Source organism: Onychomys torridus, chromosome 20 (assembly GCF_903995425.1).
Source record: "Onychomys torridus chromosome 20, mOncTor1.1, whole genome shotgun sequence".
NCBI classification, from domain to species: Eukaryota; Metazoa; Chordata; class Mammalia; order Rodentia; family Cricetidae; genus Onychomys; species Onychomys torridus.
This window is the reverse complement of record NC_050462.1, coordinates 37,159,067-37,187,005: the sequence shown is the minus strand read 5'-3', so window position 1 is coordinate 37,187,005 and position 27,939 is coordinate 37,159,067. Positions and strand designations below refer to the sequence as shown.

Here is a 27,939-nt window from a genome sequence, read left to right as displayed (position 1 = left end):
AATGTTTCAAGAAGGCATTTATTCCACATGATAACCTTTTGGAGGAGCCAAGCACACCTAATTTTCATTTTCAAATGTCTACAAAGTTTTAATTCTCCATTACACAAATAATTTCTCAGAATCTAGACATTATTCAAATGTATGCCAGTTATTGTACAAATAGAATACATAAAAAGATCAAAAATATACATATTCTCTCAAGCAAATTTTGTTACATAAATAAGAACAATATATACAGCCGGATTTTCAAGGTACAAGTCTCTCAACACTGCAACTCTGTACAGGAGGTACTAATGAAAACATTGAAGCAAAAGTCAAGGAATGGAGGATTCCTCTGATGCTATCTACGGCTATGGAAATGCCTAGAACAATCTGGGAGGGGATATAATTTGGGAGATCTGAATTCTGACATCATGTTATCCCTTTAGCATATACTCTGGACAGATGACGTTCATACTTCTTCCAGCCACCCCGACACCTGATTCAAAAGACAGAACGTGTAAAGAACTATATAACCTACGTCTTCATAGCCAGATAAGTAACAAGGTATTCTCGAAGAGTTAAATTCAGATACACTTGCATTAAAATTTTCTGGGTAGGATGATCTACTGAAAAATCAAATAGTTTACGTTGGAAGTGTCAAGAGGAAATCAATCCGAAAATCTTAACACAGTAAGCAATAAGGAAAGAGGATGCCAGTGTTTCTCTAGATAAGAGGAGCAGGTTTATGTTTTGCCCCAGAAATTCTCCTTTCTTTTCTGAGCTCGCGCTAGAGTCTGAAAAGCCCGGAGACTGGAAGCCGCAGAGCGGGCAGAGATCTCAGACAGTCTGTCTGCATCTGTAACGAGAGAATCCCAGGATTACATTCCTGGTGGAAATCTCCACAGAACAAGAGGATGCTTAATGTACTAGGAACAGAAAACCAAAACCACCCTATTGAGAGCAATGCTGGGTCTACCAGAAAACAAGGGACCTGGTAACTGGCAAGTTTAACTCATCATAGCTCAGGGCAGTTGTCTAAGTTTATCAGAGGTCAAACATGCCAGTGTGACCAGAACCCTATTTACATCGTTGAAATCCCACAATGTCAGTAATTAAGCACAGCTTATGATTTCAGTATTATAGGGAAACAATTCATCTTGAGATGTCTTATCCTACTTTCAAAAGAACAACTATTTGGAGCAAAAAGGTTTTCAACTAAGAAAATAAAATGCGGGGCTGGGGAGCCGGCTCAGAAGCTAAGAGCACATACTGCTCTTCCAGAGGACCTGAGTTCAATTCCAAGCACCCACATCAGGCAGCTCACAACCACCTGCAGCTCTACCTCCAGGGGATTGCCATGCCTCTGGCCTCAAGGGTACCAGTATGCAGGTGCACATGCTCACACACATTATCAAGAGCAATACAAATAAGTCTTTTTAAAATGCTACATTTTAACATGGTATTATATCACCTTTTCAAAATCTCACTAAGTGTGAAAAAAAAAAAATGTTTGGCAATAAGCTACTCTTTCTAGGTACTGAAATCCCACCTTCTGACTGAGCAAATCTATCACATGGTAACAAACATTGCTATCAACAAGACAAAAGGCAAAAGCAGATTCAAGGTAGCCAGATCTGCGTTTAAAACATAACTTGCATTCACTGACTAAAGAGATGCAAACTTACTAAAAGAGTTCTTCTACTATACATAGCTGCCAATGTAAAGAGCATTAAGTTCAAATTTATTTCCCAACTCAAAGTTAATACATTCAGAAACTTATTGGCACTTTACAGGTTACAGCCATGCCTCTCAGGATGGGACAACGGTCATTTTGAATGTTCGCCTCAAGTTTTCAAAATTCCTCCTGCCTTTATTGAAATAAAAAATTTAATAGGATGAAGACTATACAGGAGGAAAAGGGGTCTATTTTCATTAATTACACATATTTATAGAAATGAAAATAAGAATGCGTAGGCATTTGAGAAAAATATGGATTAACATCAGGCCAAATTTCTGAGACAGAAAGGTGAACACAAACAGAGCCAGGGGCCCTGCTGAAGTAAGGCTCATGTTTGCTGGGGAAATACTCCTCAGCACACAGTCCCTGTGACTCCTGTGTAAGACGGGAACAATTTCATCTTTATCCTAAGGTCTCAAAGACCTAAGGTAAAAATATCTACAGAAGAACTCTGAGGTCTTTGAAGTGCTGGTCAAACGTCACATCACCATACTACAAACCACCTTACAAAAGAGCTGATGCTGATCTAAAAAACACTAAAATACCTTCATCATTGAAGGCTTCTCGGGGTGGTAACTGCAAAGTGTTCAGCCTTGGTTTTCCCACTTAAAGACAAAAAGGAAGAAGACATTATCCTTTAGCTACCAGACATCATATATTAATGGAATTGTTTGAACATTTGTCCCTTCCAAATTCATGCTGAAACTGGATTGCTGTTGAGATTTTCAGAAGGTGTGACCTAGGGCAGTATCGGGGAGTGTCTGCCCTTTTTTCTCGCCTTTCTGCCAGGAGACGATGTGTCAAGGAGACCTCACTAGATGCTGGCCCCTCTTTCGTGCACTTTCCACCTGCTACAACAGGGGTCTCAACCTTCTTAACACTACGACCCTTTAACACAGTTCCACGTGCTGTGCTGATCCCCCAACCATAAGACTATTTCATTCCAACTTCATAACTATAAATTTGCTGTTATGAATTGTAATGTAAATATCTAATATGCAGGGTATCTGATACGTGACCCCTGTGAAAAGGTCATTTGACTCCAAGGGGGTTGTGACCCACAGATTGAGAACCACTGTTCTAGAGCCATACTTGTCAATTAATTGTGTATATTGATAGAAACTACTACATCAAAGGGCCACTGGGTAGTTTTAATGTGGTTGGCAAGGACATAAACTATGAATAAGCTCCTACATTGATTTAACTTCACAGAAACACAGTGAGCTTCCACAGAGAGATGGCAAACTCAATGTACACATTTGGAGAGAGAGCCGAAGCCACAGAAAAAAAAGAAAACAGAAGACAAGCAAACAGCAACCAAGTTAGGAGAATGGGAAGAATCAGAGGGGCTAAGTATGTGATTCACCACGAGAGCAGAGGTCTCAAGTGGGCAGAGCAGAGAAGCTAAGAGGCAGCGAGTCACCAGGTATCTGTCTGCTTGTCTGTCTGTCCCCGGGTGACACGGGGGTTGGGATGAAGCAGAGGACTCTGGAGACCGTTTTATGCAACAGCTAGGTCACAAACTTCTCAACACTTACACAGCTGAATTACTGCGTCTCCCGAAAGTGGACTAAAGATTTGTCTCTGAAGGTGGCCATGTGCCCTGTAGCTACCGAACAGGAGCAGCAGGGCAGCAGAGGACAGGAAGAAATTACTATTTCAGAAAGGTCGACGGGGTACCGGGAAAGCGAACGGGGAGCCACCCACTTCAAGATGCATTGTTGTAAAGTATCAATCGGTGGCATGGGGCATGAACTGACAATCCCAAAGCCAACAGAAAGAAAACACCCACACACAAGCTCCGGAGTGAAAACTGCTGGGAATTCCCAACCATGATGGAGGAAGGGCGCAAACAGAGGGTAATGTCTACCAAAACCCAAGGAAAACCAGCTCTGGAACTCCACATCCCAGTACCACTAGACAACATCTAGAAACAGTTTCTGCTGTCCTTCCTGAAGAGGAGGGGGCTACCAGCAGCTAGTTGGTCTCTCTACGGTGCCTTGGTAAGAACGTGAGAGACACCTTTCCCTTTATAAAATGTGAAGTTGGGTACAGCAGCAAAATCCAGTATCCGCAAAGAGATCTGCCTGTTCACAGAAACCCATTAGCCTGGGCTAGCCCATGAGACCCTGCTGAAAGGAAAGCAATTAAAAAATAAGGAGAAAGGAGGCGAAAGAGGGAGGGAGGGAGGATCTGAGGAAGAGATGGAGGGAGGAGGAGGAGCCATCATAAATTATTAGAAGAAAGGAAACACCTAAACAATGGAATTTTTGTCAGCATGTGGCACTTTTTATTGTATTTATCTATCAGTATAACACCTTCGATTTAAAAAGACAAGAAATTAAAACAAAGATACTCACCATTGTGCTGAAATTCAGAGTCTCGCAGACAGCCTTGGATCCTGCTGGAAGGATGCCAGTAAGGCAGGACACACGAAGTAGAAGGCTGTCCAGGGGTGTGTGTCTGGTGTTCTGGAACTTTCGAACCTGGAAGAGCAGGCTCAGCAAATCTGGGAACACTGACTTCACAATCTTCCCGCAAAGGCAGGGGATCAACTGTTTTGATGCCAGCAGCAGGAGAGGTCAGGAGAGACACCGTACGGTGGGTTCCTTTCTAGATGACAGAAGAGAAAAGAGAAAAAGAAAAGAAAAGATGCACACATGTGGGAGCCAACATTCAAATGCCAAAGTCACAAGTCACAGAAGACATGGGGGAGTGGCGGTGTGTCCACAGAGAGGAGGCTGTGTGCGTGACCAACTAACGTGAGAAACAGCTGCTAATAGGACAAAAAAATGTATGTTTAAAATGCACAAAACGTGGGAAGACAGGCCCAACAATGAACTGCTATCAAGCTATGGAAGCATCTCCTTCGTAGCAGGAAGAGGTAAGTTTTATTACGAAGCAGAAACAGGCGTATGTCACTAATTCAGATAGATGTAAGTGTAGTGAATGTTCTACCTCACTAGAGTTTTTTAATCACAAAATAAAAGCAGTGAAGTACTAACTGTTCACTTACCAAATTGTGAAAATTAATTAAATTGAATATAATATTACAGAGGTGACCTGGAAGTAGCAACACATCCTGGAGCTCACTCTGTGAGAGCCCAGCAAGACACAGCATGAGCTCTACAAGTGTGTCTGCTTTAATGCTGTATTAATACTTGAGTAATAATGACCCGAGAGGTTAACAGTGACATACACCAAAATGTAGTCAACAGACGGATTTCTTTATATTACTTTTTAAATAAAAAATAAAATGCTACAAATCTGAAAATTCTATTTGAACATTAGCATCTGGTTCAAAATTTTTTAATTACAAATAGCATTCATGTTGCCATTAAAATAAATGATGCTTAATAGCGCAAAAATGTATTTGCAGTAGAGCTAAGTAAGAAAATATATTAATCAGAAAAAGATATATACAATCTGAAACAAAACTAGCATATAAAAAACAAAAAAAAAAAATGGATTCTGAAACCTTGCCTGTAGGGTACCAATTATTTATACACTATAAGCACCTTCAAACTTAACACTGACCATCACCAGAGACAGCGGGCATGAAAGAAGTCCTTTTCTTATTCGTCAGTATTTTCGGATTTCCACAGTGACAGTGTAGCTTAATCCTAAGAGTTCCACAGATTGCAAACACAGGCACAGCAGTCTCAGACATCCCTTGAACTCCCCTCATCCCCTCATCTGAGCCCATGGATGTGACATTTACCCATTTCCAACCTGGGGTATCATTTTCGAGAACTTCAACTCCAGTAAAAGAAGACACATCTCCCATTCGCCTCCCCTTTCTCCTGGTCACTTAGAAAGTGACAAGTCACACTAAAGGGACAGTCTTTTCTTCCTGTGTAGCTTAGAGGCTCTGGTCACCTTGGTTTTGCTGCTGCTGAAAAGAGCTGAATGAAACCTACAAACTCTTTTAATTGAACGGATCCCCGGGCTTAATGAACCGGACTGATGTGGTTGAGCCTCAGGCCCCTCTCTACTGGCTCACTGTTCCCACTGTCCCCACTGCAGATAACAGTTCCCCACAGCAGTGACTTGACTGACCCCAAGTCAAACCCTATTGCTCTCCACTTCAGATCTCCAGGAACTCCCCAATGCCTTTAGGACAAACATCCAAGCCCCTCCCCGTCCCCACCTTCCCAACCTCATATCCTACCCTGTCTTCCCTCTAGATCCACCTCGCACTTCCCTCTCTCTCTAAAACTCAGCACTCTTCCTTGGGGACTTACAGGTCCATGATGGTTTCTGTGGGGGTGGGGGTCCCCCACTTCTTGAGTATGATTAGGCAGCTATGGTCTCTGGGAAGGGAGAGACATTTTTCTTCAGTAGTGTGACTACTGGTGGGCAGCCCATGCTCCTGTAAATAACTACTCACTTGGGATTCTGTTAAAAAAAAACAAACCTAACACAGTGGGGGTCACACCAAAAGCAAAATCAAAAACCGGGTGGGAGTAAGAGAGGAGGGAAGAGGGAAGGAGAGAAAGAAGGGGGGACTAGAAGGACTAGATGGGAAGAAGGGGGTTATGGGAATGGGTGCGGAGGTGAACAAGAGAAGGTAATGAGGCCAGGCGGTGGTGGCACACGCCTTTAATCTCAGCACTCAGGAGGCAGAGCCAGGCGGATTTCTGTGAGTTCGAGGCTAGCCTGGTCTACAGAGTGAGATCCAGGACAGTCACCAAAACTACATTGAGAAACCCTGTCTCGAAAAACCAAAAAAATAAATAAAAAAAGAAAGAAAGAAAAGAGAAGGTAATGAGGAGCAAGCATGATAAAAACGCACGGCATGTGTGTGAAAATATCATAATAGAACATGTTATTATATATCTGTACAGACAGGCAGTGACGAGGAGGTCATGTGGTTGGGTTTATAACCAATGAGAAGGCAGAACAGAAAGTCAATAAAAAGACAGACACACAGGAAGTAGGTCTCTTTCTCAGGGGAAGGACAGCAGCGGCAGCGAAGGGTAAGAAGGCGGTTTTAGTCTCAGCTCTTAGCTACTGCTCTGACCTCTTGGGCTTTTAACTCTGCATTTGGCTCTGTTTCTTATTTAATAAGACTGTTACATCTACATCGGAAAGTCTCAGTTACTATCTTTGCTAGCTTGGCGCTATACCATGACCCTTGCCATGCGCTGTGCCGGTAGGAAGAAGGGCTGGGAATTAAACTTCAGGTGACTCCGAGGGATGGGTGAGGCTTTGTGGTTGGGGCTGTGTGGATGGGTGCATGGAGTGGCTAACACTTCAGCCAGAACTGTCTAAGCAGACAGGTGCTCTGGCAGAGACCCTGGAGGAGTGTTTCCCAAGCAGAACAGAAAGTTGTTCTTTTCTGCCTGGGAATTTTGTACAAGCCATGAGCCATGTTCCTCTCTTCCATCCTTTACCAGGTTAGAGCATCCGATGCCTCTTGTCACAGGTGAATTATGACTTCTAAGAACATCTTTGACTTCAAAGAAGTTTCCTCTGCTAAGGAAGAGCCTGACCACTGGGCTATATCCTCAGCCTCAAGACGCATTCAACTGTCACACCTAGGTAATTCCTCATAGAAAAGCACTGCATAATTCAGCTTTGAAACCTCATTGGTTCTCAATTTTGTGTTTTACTTTGTCTGATTAGCTAACATGTGTTCCTCCCGAGGCTGTAGCTTCTACCAGATCTACTGTCAGGCCCATATTATGTAGCATGTGCACAGATGGGTAAGATGCATCTACAAGATAAACCAAGCTGGTGCACAAGGGTTCTTCATGTCATCTATAACATCTGGGGCAAGTGTGATGCACACCTATAATCCCCACAACTCACTCAGGAGGCTGAGGCAGGATTGTCAGTGTGTGCTAAAGAAACAGGGTCTGGAGAGATGGCTCAGCTGCTCTTCCAGAGGACCCTGGATCTATTCCCAGCACCCACAGGGAGGTTCACAACCATCTGTAACTCCAGTAACAGGGAGACCTAATGCCTTCTTTCAGAATCTAAAGGCACTAGGCATGCATGCAGTGTACAGACATACATGCTGTTATTAGCCACGTGATGTGGGTGCTAGGAACCAAATTCAGGTCCTCTAGAAGTGCATCAAATATGCTTGGTCACTCAGCCATCTCTCCAGGCCAGAATAAACAGTCATTCATTTATTAGCAGTACTGGGGATTGACCAGGATCTCATGCACACTAGACAAATATGCTACCCTGAGCTACACTGATACATATATACATATATTACATATATATTGCATAAATATAATATAATATATATTACACAGAGCATCCAGTATCTCTCCTCAGTCCAGCTTTTCAAATGCATTGTCAGCTCCTATCTGCAATGTCCGCTCATACAGCTCACCATCTTCTCAAATCCAAGAGAACTCTTGCTATCTTCTGACGAATCTTGTCCTGTCCATCTTTCCTATCCCAGTTAAAAAGCAACTCCATTCCTCTTGCCCAGGCCAATTTCTCAGCCATCCTTGATTCTTCTCTTCCTCCCACACCATATCCCAACTTTCAGCAACTCTTGCCTTACCCCCTCCCACCACAATCCAAGTCATGGTGATGTCTTCCTGGACCTAGCGACTGACTGCTTTTCACACACATGTCCTGTCCCCGTGTCCATTCTCAATGCCAGGCCGAGAGTGACTCTGGGTCAGTCCATGTGGGATGGCGTCACTCCTCTGTCCTTCCAACATTTCCTACCTCATAGCTCATTGAAGACAAAGTGTGTGCCTTTTCTATGACCCACGAAGCCCTACACAACTTGGCACAGCATTCTGTCTCAAAAGCCATCACCCAGGCTATTTGCTGTTCCAGTAACAAGAGCACAGGACTGGTACTTAATGAATTCAATGGCCTCTCGCCTCAGAGACTCTTCACTTCTCTTTGACATCTTCTCAGATAGGCCCAGACCAGTCCTCCACCTTCTTCAGACTCCGCTTCCACACCACCTTGCCAGTGAGCCCCTCCCGGACCACTTCCTACCCATCCCCCCACCTTAGTTTTCCCAGAGCACTGACACCTATCTGTGTTTTACCTTCACTATGATGACTTAGGCCCCGCCCTCCACTGGACAGTAAGCCCAGTGAGCTGCGGGACTTCTGTCTAGTTTTTATCTCCAATGATAAACAGTGCCTGAAACATGGTTGGGACACAGCTACCAGACAACAGACTGTGTTTTTCTTCTTTCCTTCCTAATGAGTCATTACTAAAGAATACGTGGAAACACATCAGCAGCAATACAACATCACAACTAAAAAAGTCAGTCAAGAAATTCCAGTGCCTTTGCCTGGTGTTACCAAAACGTGTTTAGAACGTGGGCTGGATTTTCTGAAGTCTCAAGCCTACATGTCATTTACTACTTGAGACTGCAAACCCAAGAATAGAGGTTTTCCCCTGAAACACAAATGTCTACCTTAGTAAGGTCTTTCTTCAGAGTGTCTGAGCCATCCTGGGAAGACGCTTTCTTCCTCTGCTCTGGGGCTGAAGGCTTCACTTTCGAAGGCGACACTAAGACCGCCCCACCTGGAAAATCCCAGAAACTACGTGTCAATCACACCAAGTTACATTCTACACAGGCAGACTGTGGATTGCAGGGTCTGACTCTTACCCACAGCGGGAGTCGTGAGATCATGGTGAGTCCGCTGGATTCCGAGTTGTCTCAGCTTCGGAGTAGGGAGCCTTCCCCCATTTCCTGAGGAAACAGAAGATGGCTCCGACCTGAAAAGTGAAACAGTCTATCAGGAAAATGTGATCAAAACTATGGCATCACAATTATGAAGCACAATAATAACGCATAAACTGTCCAAGAGAAGTCTCCTTTGTTTCTGGGGGAAAAAAATAAGGTTCCTATTGCAGGGAGCCAGTGGTGACACATGCCTATAATCCCAGTGTTTAGGGCACAGGAGGAGTGCACGGGAGAGTTATGAGTTCTAAACCAGCCTCCAGTATTCAGGGAAATCCCTGACTTAAAAACAATCCTTTTAAAAGTTCTTGATCTGTATGTAGTTAAGAGGAACTGAGTACTAGAAAGGAGGGAAGATCACTATAAATCAGCAATCTATAGCTAAGACTTCCGTTTGGTCGGCACCACGTTCCACATTAGCTACGACACCCATGAATGAATAAAGGGTTAACTACAGCCAAGATGTACCAGCAGCAGCAATGAAGAGCTCCCCCAAAGCTGTCTACACATACAACCCGTTATCAGCTATTTTCAGAAGCCACTCTCTAAGTACAACACAGTAGCCATGACTTCTGGACAGAACGGGTTTTATGAGATTAATGAACACTGGTTTGCTCCATGGGGTCATTCTTCCAGGCCCATAACGAACCTGGACATCCTCGCCACCAGGATGTAAATGAGAACAATCTATTGCCCCCTCCGGAAGCACAGCGTTTCAGTGCCCCATCAGCTTCGGTGATGACTTGACTTTCAGCACACGCCATGTTTAACTGTGCCTACTTCACCGTGTTAAAGCAAACCTGTTCTTTATCAGTCATAAAGCTGCAGGTGTAAACCCTACACCTGGTGACGAAGCAAGTGCATATCCGCCATGTACTAGAATGTTCTAGGCGCGAGAAGTGTGGGTCTCACCCTTCTTTCATTCTGTCTGCCTTGGACTTGTCCTGTGTGTCCGGTTTCTCTAGCTCTCCCACAGAGATCGGCTTGTCTTTCCCGCTTTCCTCCTCCCCATCTGCTGGGGGCTGCTCCTGCGGGTCCTCAGTGGTACTCTCCGCATCCCAGGCCAGCTTCCTCCTGACAGGCATGGTGGCCGCCTCTGGCAGGGCCAGTTTCTCGGTGGCATTTTTCAGGGGCTGCTCTTCCAGGGCAGTTTTTTTGGCTTCTAGCTTGGGAGGAGGGTGTTTCTGGGGAGTCTTGTGGCTGGCAGGATCACTGCATAACAGGAAAAAAAAATGCAACATAAAAGAATGAAACACATCCCCGATCACTGCATAACAAAGACAGTTTTACTGTAAGTCTGCGTTTGAGTGGTTTAGTGAGTTCATTACGGTCCTTCTCTTGTTTTCCACACTGATGGCCTTGTCTAGGTACTGAAGTTATTGTAGAATACAGTAAGTGAAAGTTACGTCTGAGTCTCCACTAAAGTATTCCAAAAAGTAATATATTTACCTACTTTCACACATACATGCTTGTACTTCTGGTGGCAAAAGCCATTATTTACCATCAAAATGAAAAAGACTAATACCCCAACTCAGCTAATATGTTGTAACTAAATTCATATCCATGCACACACTCAAGTATACATCTGAACAAGTATGCAGATTCAAATTTTTATGTTTTGGGTTCATCTTTCCAAAACATTATTAAAGACAGTATTTTCTAAACTTCTAAAGCAGGGTCATCTATAGAATTTATAAATGAATTTGGTATATGTGACTACATTAGCATGCTCTAACTTAAAATTATTTTTTATTTGCTACAAATCAATGTGTAATTTCTCTTATAAGTAAACTGTATTCACTTTAAAGTTCAAAACAGCAGAGAATTCTCTACAACTAGAGACCAGGTTCCATATTAGCCACAAAAATGTATTCATGGATGATAATGGATATGTACTGCTAGCTTGTATTCCTGAATGATAATGGATATATACCACTAGCTTGTACTCATGGATGATAATGGATATATATCACTAGCTTGTATTCATGGATGATAATGGATAATGTACCACTAGCTTGTATTCATGGATGATAATGGATATTTACCACTAGCTTATACTCATGGATGATAATGGGTATATACTACTAGCTTGTATTTGTGAATAATAATGGGTATATACCACTAGCTTATACTCACATGAGTTTTTATGGTTGCTCTTTCAACTTCTTAAAGTTCTTTTTACATCTAACCTTTAGTCATTCTAGTTCTGTGGTTGTTACAAAAATATTGCAAAATTTAGCCTTCCATGACAATGTATTATCCACACAGAAACATAAAGAGCAAGTACAATATAGCTGTACGTGTCACAGAGAACCATTTGAGTACAAGGCAGATTGTGGGTAGTCAGGTCATTTTCCCTATGTCGTTCTACAATGAGCATAAGCTACAACACACTCTTCTCACCATCCCCAAAGAGTGCCTCACCCGGCAAGATCCAATGCTCGGATGTTGCTACTAATGGTCCCTTCTGAGCTCGTGGTTGAGGACACGTCCCAACAGCAGTTGCTATCGGACAGAATCTGGTTCAGATGGTCCCGAGAAAAATGTGTTCCCTGAACTCGCTTCCTGTAAGACTCAGCCTTTTCTCGGAGCTCCTTGACCTACACCAAAGAGCACAGATGTCATCCGTTATTGTCAAGGCTCTTTTACAGTTATCAACAAGGACATATTAAAGTCAATGCACAAATACAGCCAAAGTCCAATGAGAAAGGAAGGCAAAAATAAGAGCCACATACACTCATCAGACTATGCATTAAAGCAGAAATGAAGACAACTGGGTAAAGCACAATGCAGTTAATTTACTTCAGACTAGCAGGCAAGGAGACATTTGTAGCAGCTAAGAAAAATATTGACATATACTTTTTTATTACAAATGAAATTATACAGGTATTCTAAGCATTATTATAGTGTTTAAGAACTCAAAAGCAACCAACCTCTGCATACCACATGGCATTTAGAGAACCCTAGGGGAGGAATACAGAGACACACTTAATGACAGGTTAATGCCATAAAATAGTATTAATGGGAATCAATGAGATGGTGTACCTTATTGTTCCTCCTTCTAAATACATATAAACTTGTCAATCAATATTTCTTGTATTCTTAGTAACATTTAACTCAGTAACCAAGACATCATAATACTGCCTCAAGGATCAGCCACATTCTTGCTTGGCTGGGATGGTGTTCTAACAGGTAATTGATTGCTACTCCTAGCTCCCCATCCCTGCCTGGGATGGTGTTCTAACAGGTAATTGATTGCTACTCCTAGCTCCCCACCTCTGAGAATGCTTACATCAGTCACTCCCAGTCTGGCCTACTCTCCCAGCTTTCTACACAGCTGCTCCTATAACAGAAGATACACTGAAGTGGTGAGAGTCCCTCTCCAAATCCCTCAGGTTCCCCGGGAGTCAGCAAAAACTCAACTTCAAAAAAACAGTGCTAACTAAATATATAATTGAATAGAAATCCCTACCAAATAATGGTTGTGTATATTCAACAACAAGATGTTTTTAACATTATGATGAACTATAGAATACTTGGCATTCCCTAATCTGCAAATAGCCCCCTTTCCTATGAAAAGGACTAACTCCCCATTTGAAACCCTTTTATTTTACACATCATACCGCCACCTGCTGGCTCGCTTCTCTAAATGCAGATTACAGTGTAGAAACCACAACGCAAAAGGCTGAATTGTTAAAATTCAGCTTTAAAAATCTTGTTGTTGTTGTTTTTATATTTAACAACTTTGACTGTCACTGATAATTCCATATTTTTTTTTGTTTTTTGTTTTTGTTTTTTCAAGACAGGGTTTCTCTGTGTAGCTTTGCACCTTATTCCTGGAACTCACTTGGTAGCCCAGGCTGGCCTCGAACTCACAGAGATCCGCCTGGCTCTGCCTCCTGAGTGCTGGGATTAAACGCGTGCGCCACCACCGCCAGGCTAATTCCATATTTTTAAAAGAGAATGCTCATATTTTTGTAAACTCCTTTATCCCTTGATGATTTATTTTGGGTATGACTGTTAATAGTGTCATTTTTTTAATCTTCATGGGGAAAAGCTGTTTATGCATTATCATCACTGCCTTATTCTATAGTAGCAGTACTGTTACACTTGTGCGTGTGTGCAGGCGCGCGTGTATGTGTGTGTGTGCATGTCTGTGTCTGTGTGCATGCGCCTGCATGCGTGCGTGCGTGCGTGCGTGCGTGCGTGCGTGCGTGCATGTGGACAAGCGACCTTAGGGAGTCAGCTCTCCAAACTCAGGCTGGCAGAGCTGGCAGCAAGCTCTTCCTCTGCCGAGCCATCTCTCCAGCCCGAAAATGTGTTCATTCTCTACCATTAAGGTAAGACTCTCATACGACTGGAGTGCTGTGCACTAACACCACTTGCTCACTTAAAGCAACAGACAAAAATAAACGATGAAACCCACGATGCAAAAAACTACCCAGGGCTCCTCAGAAGACAGTTGGAAACAAGGGATGGAGAGCATTGCATGTCCAGGGAAAGACCCATCTCAAAGTGAGGGTCTACGAGAGCACAGGAGACCACACAGACCCAGCAGACCACTCTTATGCAGACAAACTTGAAAATATCCTGAGGGATGATCCGAAATCCTACTCTTCTTCACTGCCAAAAATGAACTATGCGCACGGATCAGTTCTATCAACTCCTAGACTTCAAGGGAAATGGGCAGTAACAGTTTTTGTATCAACAGCAGAACTAAGTCGTCTGGTTTAGATGGCTGAGTGACTAGCAGGGCATTCTGAATGACTAGGAAAGCGGTTATGAGGTGCCTCATGTAAGTGCCCATGTATCAAACGTTTCATCACCTACCTAACAGCTGCAAGCCTTAGGATCACTTCCTGTATCCTCAGGGTCTCTCTCCATGAACCTGGGAACCTGTGGCAGGGAGGGGCAGTGCAGCTTTGAAGCAGGAATTCTGTACTGTCCAGAGTGTGCACTGAGCAGCAGAGGTAAAGAGTGACCAGAGCCAAGGAACTCTCAGACTCAGGGGGCTCACAATGACCAAGGAAGCAGGCCTGTATCTACATTATCACCCTGATCGCAATCTGTACCCTAATAAATGAGTGAGGTACCAACTGAAGGACAGGCTCTAAGGGGGATCTGATCAGCACAGCCTTGAATGTTGAGCTGTGGGAAGGAACAGTAAAGGAGGCTACATCCTATTCACATGGAAGCTCCAAATGCTTCACACGTGAGAGGGTGGTTGAAGAACCACCAGTCATCCAGTGATCCACTTTTGATACCAATTATTTAGAAGGGATGGAGAGCAGACACTTCATGGAAATTCAGTATAACCATTCAGTTCTATCAACTTATGATATACAAATCCAAGGCTTTCACAGTCCTTCATCAGCCATCCTTCCTAATAATGTCAGCACTAACATTTCAGTTTGACATTTAAATATCTATAATTCTAAACTAAGATGGAAATTGAAGAGGCCGACATCTCTCAAAGTAAGATGTTCTATGGGCAAGAGAGTAAAATTGAGTATGGACTCCAGAAATAACCCCTGAGACCAATGGCCAGGACTACTATAAAGGATGGGAATAAATTATTCCCAACTAAACAATCCACATAGTCATGCCTCCCAATAACAGGACATAAATATTTTAAGCAATGGGTAGAGAGATGGCTCAGAGGTTAAAAAGCATTTGCTGCTCTTGTATAGTACCAGAGTTCAGTTCCCAGAACCCACATCAAGTGGCCTACAACCACTTGTAACTCCAGTTCCAGGTTACACAACACCCTCTTCTGGCCTACACAGACACACACAGACAACAGACACACACAATCTGAATACCAAAAGTAAAATGTTTTCATTACCAAATTATTTTTCCCAAATTGAACTAAATCGTTTAAAATTTACATGCAGAAAAATCAAATTCAGAAAAACTGAAAGATTTTTTTTTCTCAAAAATTGTGCCCCCCAAATGAGGAATAATCTTTTAGCATCTGTTGAATTACAAGATATCTCCAATGTGGATCTTTATCTATAATCAAAGTCCCAAATGTCCTAAAAGTCACACCAATAGCCAGCCAGCTATTGTGACATATGTCTGTAATATCTACATGGGAGAGACTGGGGCAGGAGGTTTTCTGTGAGCCCAAGGTCAGACCCTTTTCCAAAATACCAAAAACAAATTAACTTAAAACAGACTCAGTTACTAAAGGCATAGAGTGTTCTTTTAAGAGCATTATAAAGCAGCAGCGCAATGATAACATTGCACAGATGTGGAATACACAACCACGTTCAAAACCAACTACACAGACATTCAATGAATAAGCACGTGGGACTTAGAACTCTCAGTAGTTTTGCTAAAAGTGGATTCCAGAAGTGCAGCATTCCAAAACTATAAAAGGAAAAGAAGACTGTATCTGAACTAAAAGATTGTGAGTCAAGAGGTGAGTTAACGTAAGATTGCGAGCTGGAGCTATGGCTCAGTGGTTAGAGTGCTTGCCCACTTATGTAGTATAATTCCAACACTGGAGGACAGAGGAGGATCCTGGGGGTCAATGGCAGCCAGTCTAGCCCATCAGTGAGTTCAGTGAAGATGCTGTCTCAAAAAGTAATGTGGTGAGTGACACCAACCTCTGGCCTCCATGTGCACAGGCATGTACGCACACTGCACACACCCACACACATAGCACACACACCAAAAAATGTTGGAGGGAGGGAATAACAGAGTACTGACACTTTGTAATCATCAGTCACATACCACAAATAACTGTCCAGAAATAAAAATATAGTATTTCAGCAAAATATGGCCCATACTAAATGTCTGTATCTTGGTTAATAAAAACTGCTCACCGATGTCTTAGAGAATCGTTATTCTTTTCTATTACCAATTTAAGTTTCAGGTTTTTGATAAAAGAGGGTGGGACAAACTTCACCCCTAGTTTATCTACCTATCACCTCTAGTAACAAGAGATTACAGCATCAAGATATCATACTAGGTAAAACTGAGAAAACACATTCTCCTCCATTAGGGCAATGTAAGGAACAGCGCCTGACTTCAGCATCTCTCCAGTCTCTGAATACACTAAACATTCGAGCTGAGGCCCAAACACCAACTCACCTTGTTAAAGGAGTCACACACTAGCCAGGGATGGGTCTGACACAAGACTTTCTCAGGACCTCACCCCTGTCCACCAGCCCTGGGCAGTCACTCTGTTCTGTGCCCTCCGATTTCTCCTGCCCTGCCCACTTCCCCAGACACACTCTCTCTGTCAAGACCTGGAATACTAAGCCATCCAAGAGCTTGGGGGTCCCCATCCTTTCTCCATCCTTTACTGCTTCTGACACTCAATTTTTTTTTTATTTGATTTCACCGGAGTGAATAGACAAATGGCCCAGATGAAATGGGGGCTGGCACTCTCCCTCTGTCCTATGTAACCTGCACTAGGCTCAGGTAGACAGTACTGGAAGTAGCTGCAGTGAAAAAAATCCAGGAACCTATTGAAACAGAATGCTGACGCAGGAGTGGCAGACCACTTGTCTGGGAGAGGCCAGCTCCAAAAACCAGCAACTCAGAGGGGTCAACACCTGACCCCAGAGGCTGGCACATAATTGCCAGCCATGGCCTTAAGCACTGAGCTAGACAAACGCATTCCCCATCCAATGTATCCTCTTTGGAAAGATGGATGGAAAAGAAGAATGTCTATTATTATATAATCCAGCTAAGGAATGTTTCAATTTAGCTTGTGCACATGGAAAAGGTTGAAAACTGTCAGGATACTCTTAAGATACTACTTCTATGACAATCCTATTGTCCCACTATTTATCCTAGAGCCCCGCTTCCCAGCACTAGTAAATAACAGCCCTTCCTCCAGCCTGTCTAGATCCCCAGTGTCTCCCTAAGTCAGGACACCCCAAGAGTAGAACTGGAAAGTGAATGAGCTCAGGCTATACCCACCCTCTCCTACACGCTGCAATGGTACAAGCTGTCAGCAGCCTTGCTATCTATACATTATTGACTGGACGATGACCCTCAGTTGAAGCCTGGAGGTCTGAATGCCATGAGAAACAAATCCATAATGCAAACTGAACCGATTAAACTCTCAGCTATTGGATGGTAAAGAATAACTTTAATAATAAATATCAATCTCTAAGGAAACCACTGGTATAAAAACAGTGAGCACACCGGTAAGTTGTCAGTTACTACCTACAATTTTAAGACAGTTGAAATTGGAGTGCTACTATTGTAGCGTTCATCTTGAAATCGTGAATGAAACTCATTGTAAAACTGTTGCTTAGGCTGGGAGAAAATGTGAAATCACAGGCTCACCTGGCTTGGCACGTTCTCCTTCGCGCGGGTCCAAGCTCCAGCTTTATAGAAATACTGGGCTGGGCTCAGAAATTTTGCTCTATATTCAGAATTCACCTTGCTAAGAGAGACAAAATGGAAGTAAGTACTTTAGCGTGTTGACCACCCAAAAATGACCGTCTCCTTATAGAATACATACCCAAGCCTTTGGTGTCTCCACGGAGCAAGCTTCTTTTTAGGCTGATCTGAGTCTTCTGATCCCATCTCTACTTCTAATTCTAAAGGCTCGTCTGCCTTGTTATATTGAAATGGAAATAATGTAAGCGTTTATGCTTAGAGAGTCATACAATAGAATAAAAACAAAGATGTTATGAAGGCAGGCTTGGAGATCCTATTACAGTTTTGCTTTTAGATGTTAGCTACTAAAGAAAACAAGAAAAAAAAATCAACAAATTGAGATCCCTGATTAGGGTTTTGTTGTTTTGTTTTTTAAAGATTAACAAATGCCATCTAAATATTAAGCAAACAAAGCTACTATATATTGAACAGATTTTTACTTAGTCCTTAAATTTACATTCAAATGTTATAGTAATTAAAGTTTTGCTAATTAAGTTACCATAGTGCTTTACAGAATAACACTTTCCACCCCCATGAATGTCATAGGTCAGAAGAATGTATATTTGTGTGCTTAGTGAACATGCATGTGCTATGGATATCGCTCTGTGTAAATAAAGTGCTGATTGGCCAGTAGCCAGGCAGGAAGGATAGGGTAGGCGGGACAAGGAAGAGGAGAAGGTGGGAACAGGAAGGCTGGGAGGAGACACTGCCAGCTGCTGCCATGAGAAGCAACGTGTAAAGACACCGGTAAGCCACAAGCCATGTGGCAAAGTATAGACTAACAGAAATGGGTTAATTTAAGATAGAAGAAGTAGATAACAAGCAGCCTGCCACAGCCATACAGTTTATAAGCAATATAAGTTTCTGTGTGCTTTTTTTGGTTGGGTCTGAGCGACTATGGGACTGGCGGGTAAGAGAGATTTGTCCTGACTGTGGGCCAGGCAGGAAATCTCTAACTACATGCATGTGTGTGTGCATGTGTGCGAGCACTTGTATCCACACACACATGCACAGGTATATAATTTTACTTTTAGTTATATACCTTCTAGTTTTAAAAACCACAAAGTATCACGAAACATTACTACAGGAGACAAAAAAAACAATATTTTATATTTCATCTTCCTATAATCTGTGCAATGACTTTTATCCTGATGTCATAACTTAGAATACCTGTAAGTTCACACACAAACCCAGGTGTTCATATTCACTGAAGCAAATGATATGAATTATACTAGCTATAACTTAACATAATAAAAAGTTGGTCTTAAAATAAATGTGTGCTACGACTTTCAAATGCACGTTCCCAGCATTCCCGCTGCCCTGCAGCTCACGTCACCACACGGCCAATCACTTGGCACTAACATGGAAGACTTACCTGCTTACTGCTAAGTGTGGCCCTGCTGTATTAATGTGAGTTATGTGTCTTTCTCCCAGCAGCCTAAGCGCTGCGGAGCCGTGCTGCATCTGCATCCTGTTCTCTCAAACCTACACAGGACCTGGCTCCATACTCACCGAACATCTGGCCTTGAATGAACAAATGAGTTAAGGCTGGCAAAAGAAAGAGAACTCAGGTGATAACAAAAGCAGCCGGGGGAAGTCGGGAGCCTTGGTGAAGAGGTGGGGAGTTGGCAGATACCTTCTCTGGAGACGACGTCTCAAGACCACCGTTTCCTTTCAAACCCTCTCTTAGCTTTGGCTCCTTCGACGGAGATAAACCCTTAAAGTTCCGCTTGTATTCAGTCTCGTGGATGACTGCACTGCCTTGGAATTGTGGAACAATTTGGCTTTTATTTCGGAAAACCTTAAAACAAACAAAAAGAAGTCCAGTTTTTGGTTGGTTCTAAGTGACACAGAACTTAGATGTTTAATTGCTCTTAGAAACTCCTAAGAAGTTGAATTATAGTGCACAAAAAGGCAAAATTGTATATGACTGCAATTTCATTTCACGTGTGTCCTTAGTAGCCAAAGGCAAATTTCTATACTTGTAACTATGCTCTTAATAAACAGTCAAATTACGATCAAAATGTTACGTAAGCAAAAATAAACCATACTCCTTGTCTGATTTTCCCTTCCCAGAGGTTCCCCACTTCCTCCCACCAGTCTGTAGTGAGATGATGAAATAAACATATTTTCCTAATAGGAGCAGACATTAGCTTCATTAAAGTCACTATTGTCAGCTCTACAAATTATGTCTCTGCTGTCAGAATCCCCCTTTTTCTGAAACAACATTAAAATTTGCTCAATCGGGCCTTTTTTTTCCTTGCCTGTTGGTTGCAGCCTTAGGTTTAGCACTGCCATGAAGAGAGAACATCCAAGAACTACTGTATCTCTCTTTTAAGTGTTTTCTTTTATCCATCCTATTCAATATGGTTTCCACGTGCTGGTGTATTACCGTGGATGCCAATGAAGTTCTGGGAAGGCGCAGGGTAGGACATACACCGCTGCTGCTTTGTGCCACTGAACAGCAGCGCATCTTTACACCAACCCAATCCAAACCCATCTCCTCTGTACCATACAACCTCACGGGCTTCCCAGCCCAAACTGTCCCAACCCCTTTCAGCATCACTATGACAACCTTATTAAGAAAAGACACCTGATTCAAAGCAGATGGCTCCTTCAAAGAGCGCTGGAAGCTTATCAGTTAGCGCCTCCAGACCTCAAAGCCAAGGCACTTTGAACTTACAAAGAGCGTTTGCTTCCCAAAGAAACCCTTTGAAAGCCTCGCTAATGAAAGCAATGGAATCATTAAAGAAGACACCGCTGGCGGTTTACTTTACGTTGTACTTCTGATCCTATGGGAAAAAAAACATTTCTGCAAAATGCTTTCATTGGCATGTAGAATTTGTGAAGAAATCTCTGATTTGAATCAGCTCTAGCTTATAGGTCAAATGCTGTACGAGAACGAAACAAGTCACAGGTTTTTTTCAGGGGACACTTACTATCTAAGAACACTTGCAAGCAAGCAAGACAAAATACTGCGCCTATTTATGAGGTCCTAAAAAGAGAACACACCATTTTGTGTTACACCTCATATGATCCTAAAACATGTAACAACTAAACAAAGCTGCCATGATGTACATCATCAGTGGTGTGCATATGACCCTGTAAGATCACAGATGTTATTACCCTGCTGTTATATATCATTGTCTCGGTTTTTAGAAACAGTATATACTGAGCACTGAAATACAGGCAAAATGCATCAAGGGCATGTAAAGGTACACAGCCTTATCAAAGAAAAATACCACGATCAGAAACAAAGACGAAGCCGTCATGAACTTCTGGAGTTATTACACATGGACCTGGGAGTTAAGAACGTAAGTAAGAATTCAGAGACTAAGAATTCTCCAGAAGACAGCAACAGTTAACAGAATGTTATTAGCAAGGTAATAAAATGCTAAAACTGCATGAGAATATAATGAAATCTAATCTAATCTAAATGTAATGAGAAACAAACAGAGCTAAACTCAATCCCTGTCATCGTTCAGCTGATTCAAGGGAACAATTATATCGAGTGCTACTTTCAACATACTTTACATTTATTAAATATTCAAAGCGGTTATCTTTCTTAAAAAATACACATCATGCCGAAACACTAGTCAGATAAACAACAGTTTAGAATATAACCAACTGAATGGTTTAAAAGGTAAGCTAGAAAGATCTTTTGGCACGTGAACATTTGCCACTCCCCAATGTTTTCACTGTCCTGTCTCCAGCTTACTGGCTCTGGCAATGGGGATCATCAATAGCACAGGACAGTACATTATTATAGAAATCGTAAGGGAGAGCCAAAGTCCAGCAAAACTCTCCTCTGTCTCCCAGAACCTGAACCAGGTCTCGGTCAGTTCCTACTTTCTCTCAGCTCTCAGTTCCACAGAAGTCTGTGTTCCTAAGTCAGGTTAGAATGCTCAGAAATGTATCGCAGCTGCTGAACTACCTGTCCGGCAGCAAACACGGGCGCTGTTTCTTTACGGGTCTTCCAGACAAACTGCCTTTGGTACTCAGAGTTTCTCAAGGCATTGTGCAAGGGAAGAACAGACAATCCAGCTTTCTTACGGAGATGCCTATCCAACTGTTGGGGAGAAGAAAACCCATCCAAAACTATTAAAATTTGCTCCACAAACTATAAAGCATGTAACATGAAATTTATCCCCTTAAGTTTTCATTGTATCGTCCAGTATTGCTAACTATATACATACAGTATAGTAAACTTTTAACTTCCAATCGCTTTTAAACTGTCAAAATATTTAAAATTCCTTTCTTAATAATAGTGTCAAGGAACTATTATGCGACTAAAAAAAAATAGTATTGCTCAGATCCTTCCTTCCAATCATTAACAATTAAATCTAATATCAAAAAGATCACAGCACCTTGCCCTACCCACACACTTCTGTGGGCACCCTTCCCTCAGACCACCAAGCTCACGCATCACCTTCCATGGTCCCCCTACATCCCCCGGCTCTCTCAACAAGCCACGGATCCTCCTCCAGCACCCCTAAATGGCTCCAGGGTTCCAGTCAGTGGCTGGAGAAAGCTAGGGGAAGAGCAACAGCCTGAAGAATGAGATTCCCACAGCCACCCCTGCTGCTTCTGCTTATGTGCCTGCCGGGCCCTGCTGCAGGCCAGCTGTGACATAAGAGGACAGAACTGCAGGCCTTTGAGAGCCAGCCAGAAGGCTCCTTCCTGTCAACTGAGCTTCTGTTTGTCGCCTCCCGGTACACAGTAAGAAAGTGAAATGAGGCTAGGCAGAAGTCAGCTGAGCGCCCCAGCCAGGGAAATGGCCTTCTCCCCTTCTGCCACAGCTTGACCTCATCCCTTAGGACTCGGGCGCGAGTCCCGGGAGAATAAAATCCAGAGGCAGACTGTTCATCCCGGGAAGGCGTGACTTACACACAACCAGCACGAAACAGTGAGTGTTAAGAATACAGCCATTCTTAGTAACTCTCAGCAGCCTGCTGGCATCTAGACCAGAGACACGAGGCAAGGAAATAATAACAAGAAAAAACATGTAAACACACAATGCAGTACTATGAAATGATGGCAAAACCTATAAAAGCTGTCACATTCTAAAGAAATACGCCGGATATGCCTACCCTGGGATCTACACTCTCTGCAAGAGGTTGGGGGGATGGTTCCAACTTCACTTCATCATCCAGTATGTGGTTTCTTATTGCATCTTGGTGCTTTCCCATGGCATCTGAAGCCCCTTCAGCTCTGGAGTCTGCAGAATGAGATCGAGTTCTCTTGGGAACCCTAGAAGCCTCTAAGGAGAGAGCGCTTTCGTGGTTAGCATCTTCTTCTGGCTCTGGCTCTGGCTCTGGCTCTGGCTCTTGTGGTTTTGGTGTCTGGAGGGTCTGGGGTTCTGGTGGGACCACCATATCCTTCTCTGTGATGGCTCCATTCCATTCCAGGGATTTTGAAATCTGAGGGTCATGGTAGGGAACCCTTCGTTTCGAAATAAAACTTGGTTCTTTTGTGATCCCTACAAAACATAGCACATAAAAGTAGCTACTACCGAAGTTCACAGTTGGGAAGCGCTCTTAATAAAATTTGTGATTAATAAAACCTGTGAGGAGAGAGCTGGAGCTTAAGATTCAGTTGAGAGAGAGCAAGATGACGCCTGCCACCAAGCCTTACAACCTGAATTCAATCCCCAGGACCCACATGGTACAAAGGAGAACCAACTCCCACAAGCCACGCGCACACACACACACACACACACACACACACACACACACACACACACACACGCAAGTTCCTCCAGATTACAGGACTTTAAAAAACTACGTGGGCTGGAGAGATGGCTCAGAGGTTAAGAACACTAGCTGTTCTTCCAGAGGTCCTGAGTTCAATTCCCAGCACCCACATGGTGGCTCACAACCATCTGTAATGAGATCTGGTGCCCTCTTCTGGCCTGCAGGGACACATGCAGACAGAATACTGTATACATAGTAAATAAATAAATCTTTAACAAAGAAACAAAAAAACTACGTATAGTTTTCAACAGCAAATATTCATTCTGCTTTAAACTGACCACTGAGGTCACAATGTCCAAGCTCTCCTTGAACAAGTCACGGGCATCACAAGGTGAGCAACCTGGCATGCCAGGAAGTGTGCTGCCTCCGTTTCTGGTTACTTTCCTGTTCTACTTAGAACAATAAGCCCTGGTCTGTCCAATTCAGAACCTTTCACAAAGCTTCTCCTATGCAGACCAGACCAAGACGAGGAGGGTGAGATGTTACCATGTCACCATGCCCGCTCCTGGTTCGCCTTCACCTTGATTTCCTGAGAACTAAAGAGTGACTGACCCCTTCACAAGAGCTAGATACAATTTCTCTCCATCACCGTCCAGCGGGTACAGAGACCAAACTGGACCTCAGCCTTCCACTGAGGTAGGTGGAGTCCGTGACAGCGCTGAGCGAATGCCCTAGTTCGGGGCCTTTCTTTAAATAGGAGGAGGGCAGCTCCACCTGACGAAGGGTAAGACCAGAGCAGAAGGAAAGGCAACAGGAAGGCTGACATGAGGTAAACCCTCCACTCCCAAACCTCTCTCTGAGCTGCTCTGCCACTGAAGCGAGGGTCCCACGCTCATGGGCTTCCCTGGACTAGAAGGCATCAATGGATAGGCACACAAGGACATCTCGGGGGGTGGGGTGAGCAGAAGAAAGGAGCACTCTCTAGATCCCGAATTCCACGTGTGCTCTTCCTTGACCCTGCTCTGCCTGCCTTCTGGGTTTCTATGTGCTACAGCCTACCTGGGTCCGGCTGCCACTTCACAGATGATGACAGGAGCACATCTCAAGCAGCCTGACGCTACCTGCGGTGGGCCACCGCGACATACCACAAGAACTCGGGGCTAGGGAGACAAAGGGACAAGAGCGCACAGGCCCTCCTAATGGACACGATCTCACAGGAAAGCAAGGGCTGGAAATAACCAAGGAGTAGTCATTGATTTCATGCTTTTCCAACCGCCACACACTTCAGGTGCTGAGAGCTCGCTTGGGAAGTGCATGTATGCACCTTGAACCAAAGCACACAGACTTTTCTCCCAGAAAGTCGCTCTAATTTGGCAAGTCAGTTCGCCCAAGAGGATGGCTTTGCAAATTATATTTCCTATAAACTGAAGTGAGCTGAGGTGGCTGCTCTAGAGCATTGACACGCTCCACCAGAATCTGTATCCTTTGAAGTTATTTGTAGAAGCTTAGAAAAAGATTAAAGATCGATTTTTAAAATGGGAGGGAGGTCAATAATATTTTCTTAACTTTGGGGGCACTACTGGGGATCAAGCCCAGGGCCTCGCATATGTTAGGCATGTGTTCTGCCACTGAACTACACTCTGCTACCCTCTAAGTCCTTTTTATTATTCTTATTTTATGTGCCTGAGTGTTTTGCCTGAATGTATGTAGGTATGTATAGGGCACGCATGATTGGTACCCTGAGGGGCCGGAAGGGGTTGGATCTCTTGGAACTAGAGTCACAGATAGTTGTGAGCTGCCATGGGGGTACCAGAAACCAAGCCCAGGTCTTAACCTCAGAGCCATTTCCCCAGCCCCTCTAATTATGATAGGAAGTATGAAAACAAAGCAAAGACATGGAAGACCGATGCCTTAGACTTCTGCTGGAACAGAGAGGTGGGATTTAGGGAACGAGCAAAGAGGAAGATCCTCCGATCAGCTGCCCTCTGTCTTCCCAGCTCCAGCAAAGGCCCCTGGTAGTAAGGGATGGATTGTATTGAGAGGCCGGACAGCAAGTCCTAGGTAAGACCTGCTGCTCCTTGTTAGCCTCCTATTTCCATTTCTGAGTCCCCTGAAATCCTCATGCTGGTCCTTGTGCTTCCCTAAAATTCCTACCACCCCCACCTCTAAACCATCACTTCCCTCACAACGTACCCTGCTCTGAAGTGGTTTCACTCGCAAGGTCTCCTCTCATCACGGGACCCTTGGATGCAGCTGATCTCAGCTAAAGGCTAAAGGACAACTAAGCAAGTTAACCAGTTGTCCAGTGTCCAGTCAGACCCCTCGGGCCTTCAATGAGATGGTTATACCTGAAGACCAGTTTGTATTCCTGATCTAACCCTCCAAAGTACAGAACACAGGAGCAGAGAGGTTTCCCAGCATGCTGCCTGAGAATCGGACCTCGGAGGCCCTGGGCTAAGAATCTTTGTGCTTTGAGGAGCCCTAAAGAGCTACCATGCTTCCATCTGTTCTCCAAACTTAAACACATTCCTTGTTTTCCTGCCTTCCCGGCTTGGTGCCTCATTGTTAGTCTAGCCTTTCCCTGGCGTCAAATGCCTAACGTTTGAAGGCTTACCAATCAGGCCTTCTCACACACCATCCGTACGACACTAAGTATTGACCTGTGTACGTCAAACCCTTACCAAGCAACGCCGCCCTTGGACCTCCCCAACAATCCTGTGCGGCGCTGCTTCCTAAGGCCCACTTGGGAGGGTAGAGCCCAGGGCTCCCATTTTCTGAGGTCTGGAGAAGAAGCATATTCATAAGAAGAGCACAGCTCTGAACTCATGGGCACCGGCCACCCCAGACGAGTTCAAGCCCTGCCTCTGACGCTAACTGAACCTGGGCAAGCTGCTCTACCTACACGTCCGCTCCTCAAGACTTTGGGAGTCTTCTTCCCCATGCTCCACCCTCTCAGTTTGCAGGTTCCAGCTCTGACATCTTCAGAAGAGCCTTTTCCAAAACAACAAATCTCAAGGCCAGTCCCTTCAAGTCTACTCTGTAACCTGTTTGCTATCATGCTATTTCATATACAACCTGAAATGCCTTATTTAATGAGGTTTTTTTTCTATACATAAAGGAGTTTAGGATCACAGTATAGCATCAATAAATATTTGCCAACTATATGAATGAGTCTGCCGTGACAAGCGGATTTTAATTGTTTTGTAAACATGACCCAAGGTTTTTTTGTTTGTTTGTTTGTTTGTTTTTTCAGGTTATAACAGCTACTGATTTACTCAACTTACCCAACTGATCCGATCTAAGTCCGGCCCATGAGTGCTTTTGCCCCACTGAGGGATTGTAGGACTCTGACAAATACGACTTTTTCCATAGAAAGTTTCTCTGGTATTCACTCAGCCCCTGTACAGCAAAGTACAGCAAAGTACAATTGCAGCACCGTGTAATAAACAGTGTTTTTAAAGCCAGCATCAGAAAAGGGAAAAAAGAAAAATCTCAACCTCCGAAGAGTGTTGAAATGGTCTAAGAATGATAATTAAACCCAGACAAGCTCCTTAAAAATGGCTAATATTTACCCAGCCCTGGCTAAGTAGCTCTTTAATCCTCCCAACCACCTGAGGGGGATGGAAGCAGGAGTCTGATGCTCAGAGAGGCTGCCCTCTAGCTGGTTTCTCAAGTGTGAGCTCATCTGATAAAGTGTACTAGGGATTTACCCTAAATTCCGACCAAGTGCATAAGAGTATGGATTCCTCCTAGTTCCTTTTAACAGAAGGCAACTGGAGAGAGACAAGTCCCCCTCTCACTCCGTCGACAAGCCCTTAAGAATTAGAGTGGGGATTTCTGGAACGCTATGGCCACCTGTTGCGTGGAGGGCAGTGCGAGGCACAGACAGCACAGACCTGGAAATGTGAGCAACCCCTACAACAAACGCACAACGAGGCAAGCTGCAGACCCACCCACGCTCTCCTCTTATCGCGGGCCCGTTTCCCAACTCGAAGACACACACGCACACTTTTAAAGTTTTGCGGGAAAAGGGGGGCTGGGTGCAAACGTCAGAGGGACCACAGGCTGTCCTACACTGAAAGCTGCCTTTCGTCTCCGCTCCTGGCGCCCGGCCCCCCGAAGGGCTTCCATCAGGACCGCATCCAACTCTCCCACCCCCGCACCTCCGCGCTGGACCACGGGCCGCAGCATCCTCGGCTCCCCGCAGCACACACTCCAAGCCAGCAGCCTCCGTGAGGCCGACCGAAGCGCGCACCGCACTCACCCGGCGGGGGTCCCCGCCACCGGCCCCGAGCCCCCCGGATCTCACCTTGAAGCGCACCGGCATGTCGCCCTGCTCTACCGCACCGGCCCCGCCGACAGTTAACGGGACCACAAGCCCCCGAGGGGGCGGGGCGACAACACTGGTTCCCTAGCAAGAGCCTGCCCCGGCGTCCCCGACGACG

General features: G+C 44.1%; 1 protein-coding gene across 3 annotated transcripts; it reads right to left on the bottom strand.

Annotated features, from left to right (window-relative positions):
- Positions 1-27,939, bottom strand: Mdm1 (Mdm1 nuclear protein). Of its 3 annotated transcripts, XM_036170096.1 has the most exons (15): positions 27,804-27,939; positions 26,779-26,893; positions 22,892-23,280; positions 21,736-21,870; positions 19,438-19,602; positions 17,884-17,978; positions 17,706-17,805; positions 12,332-12,361; positions 11,823-11,998; positions 10,311-10,610; positions 9,324-9,433; positions 9,129-9,238; positions 4,081-4,333; positions 2,266-2,325; positions 1-838 (listed from the first exon to the last, which is right to left on the bottom strand). In XM_036170096.1, the coding sequence occupies exons 1-15, from the start codon at positions 27,819-27,821 to the stop codon at positions 726-728; spliced, it is 2,169 nt and encodes a 722-aa protein (XP_036025989.1). In that variant the 5' UTR covers positions 27,822-27,939; the 3' UTR covers positions 1-725. The 3 variants fall into 3 exon arrangements, with proteins under 3 accessions (XP_036025989.1, XP_036025990.1, XP_036025991.1); XM_036170097.1 differs by lacking the exon at positions 12,332-12,361; XM_036170098.1 differs by lacking the exon at positions 21,736-21,870.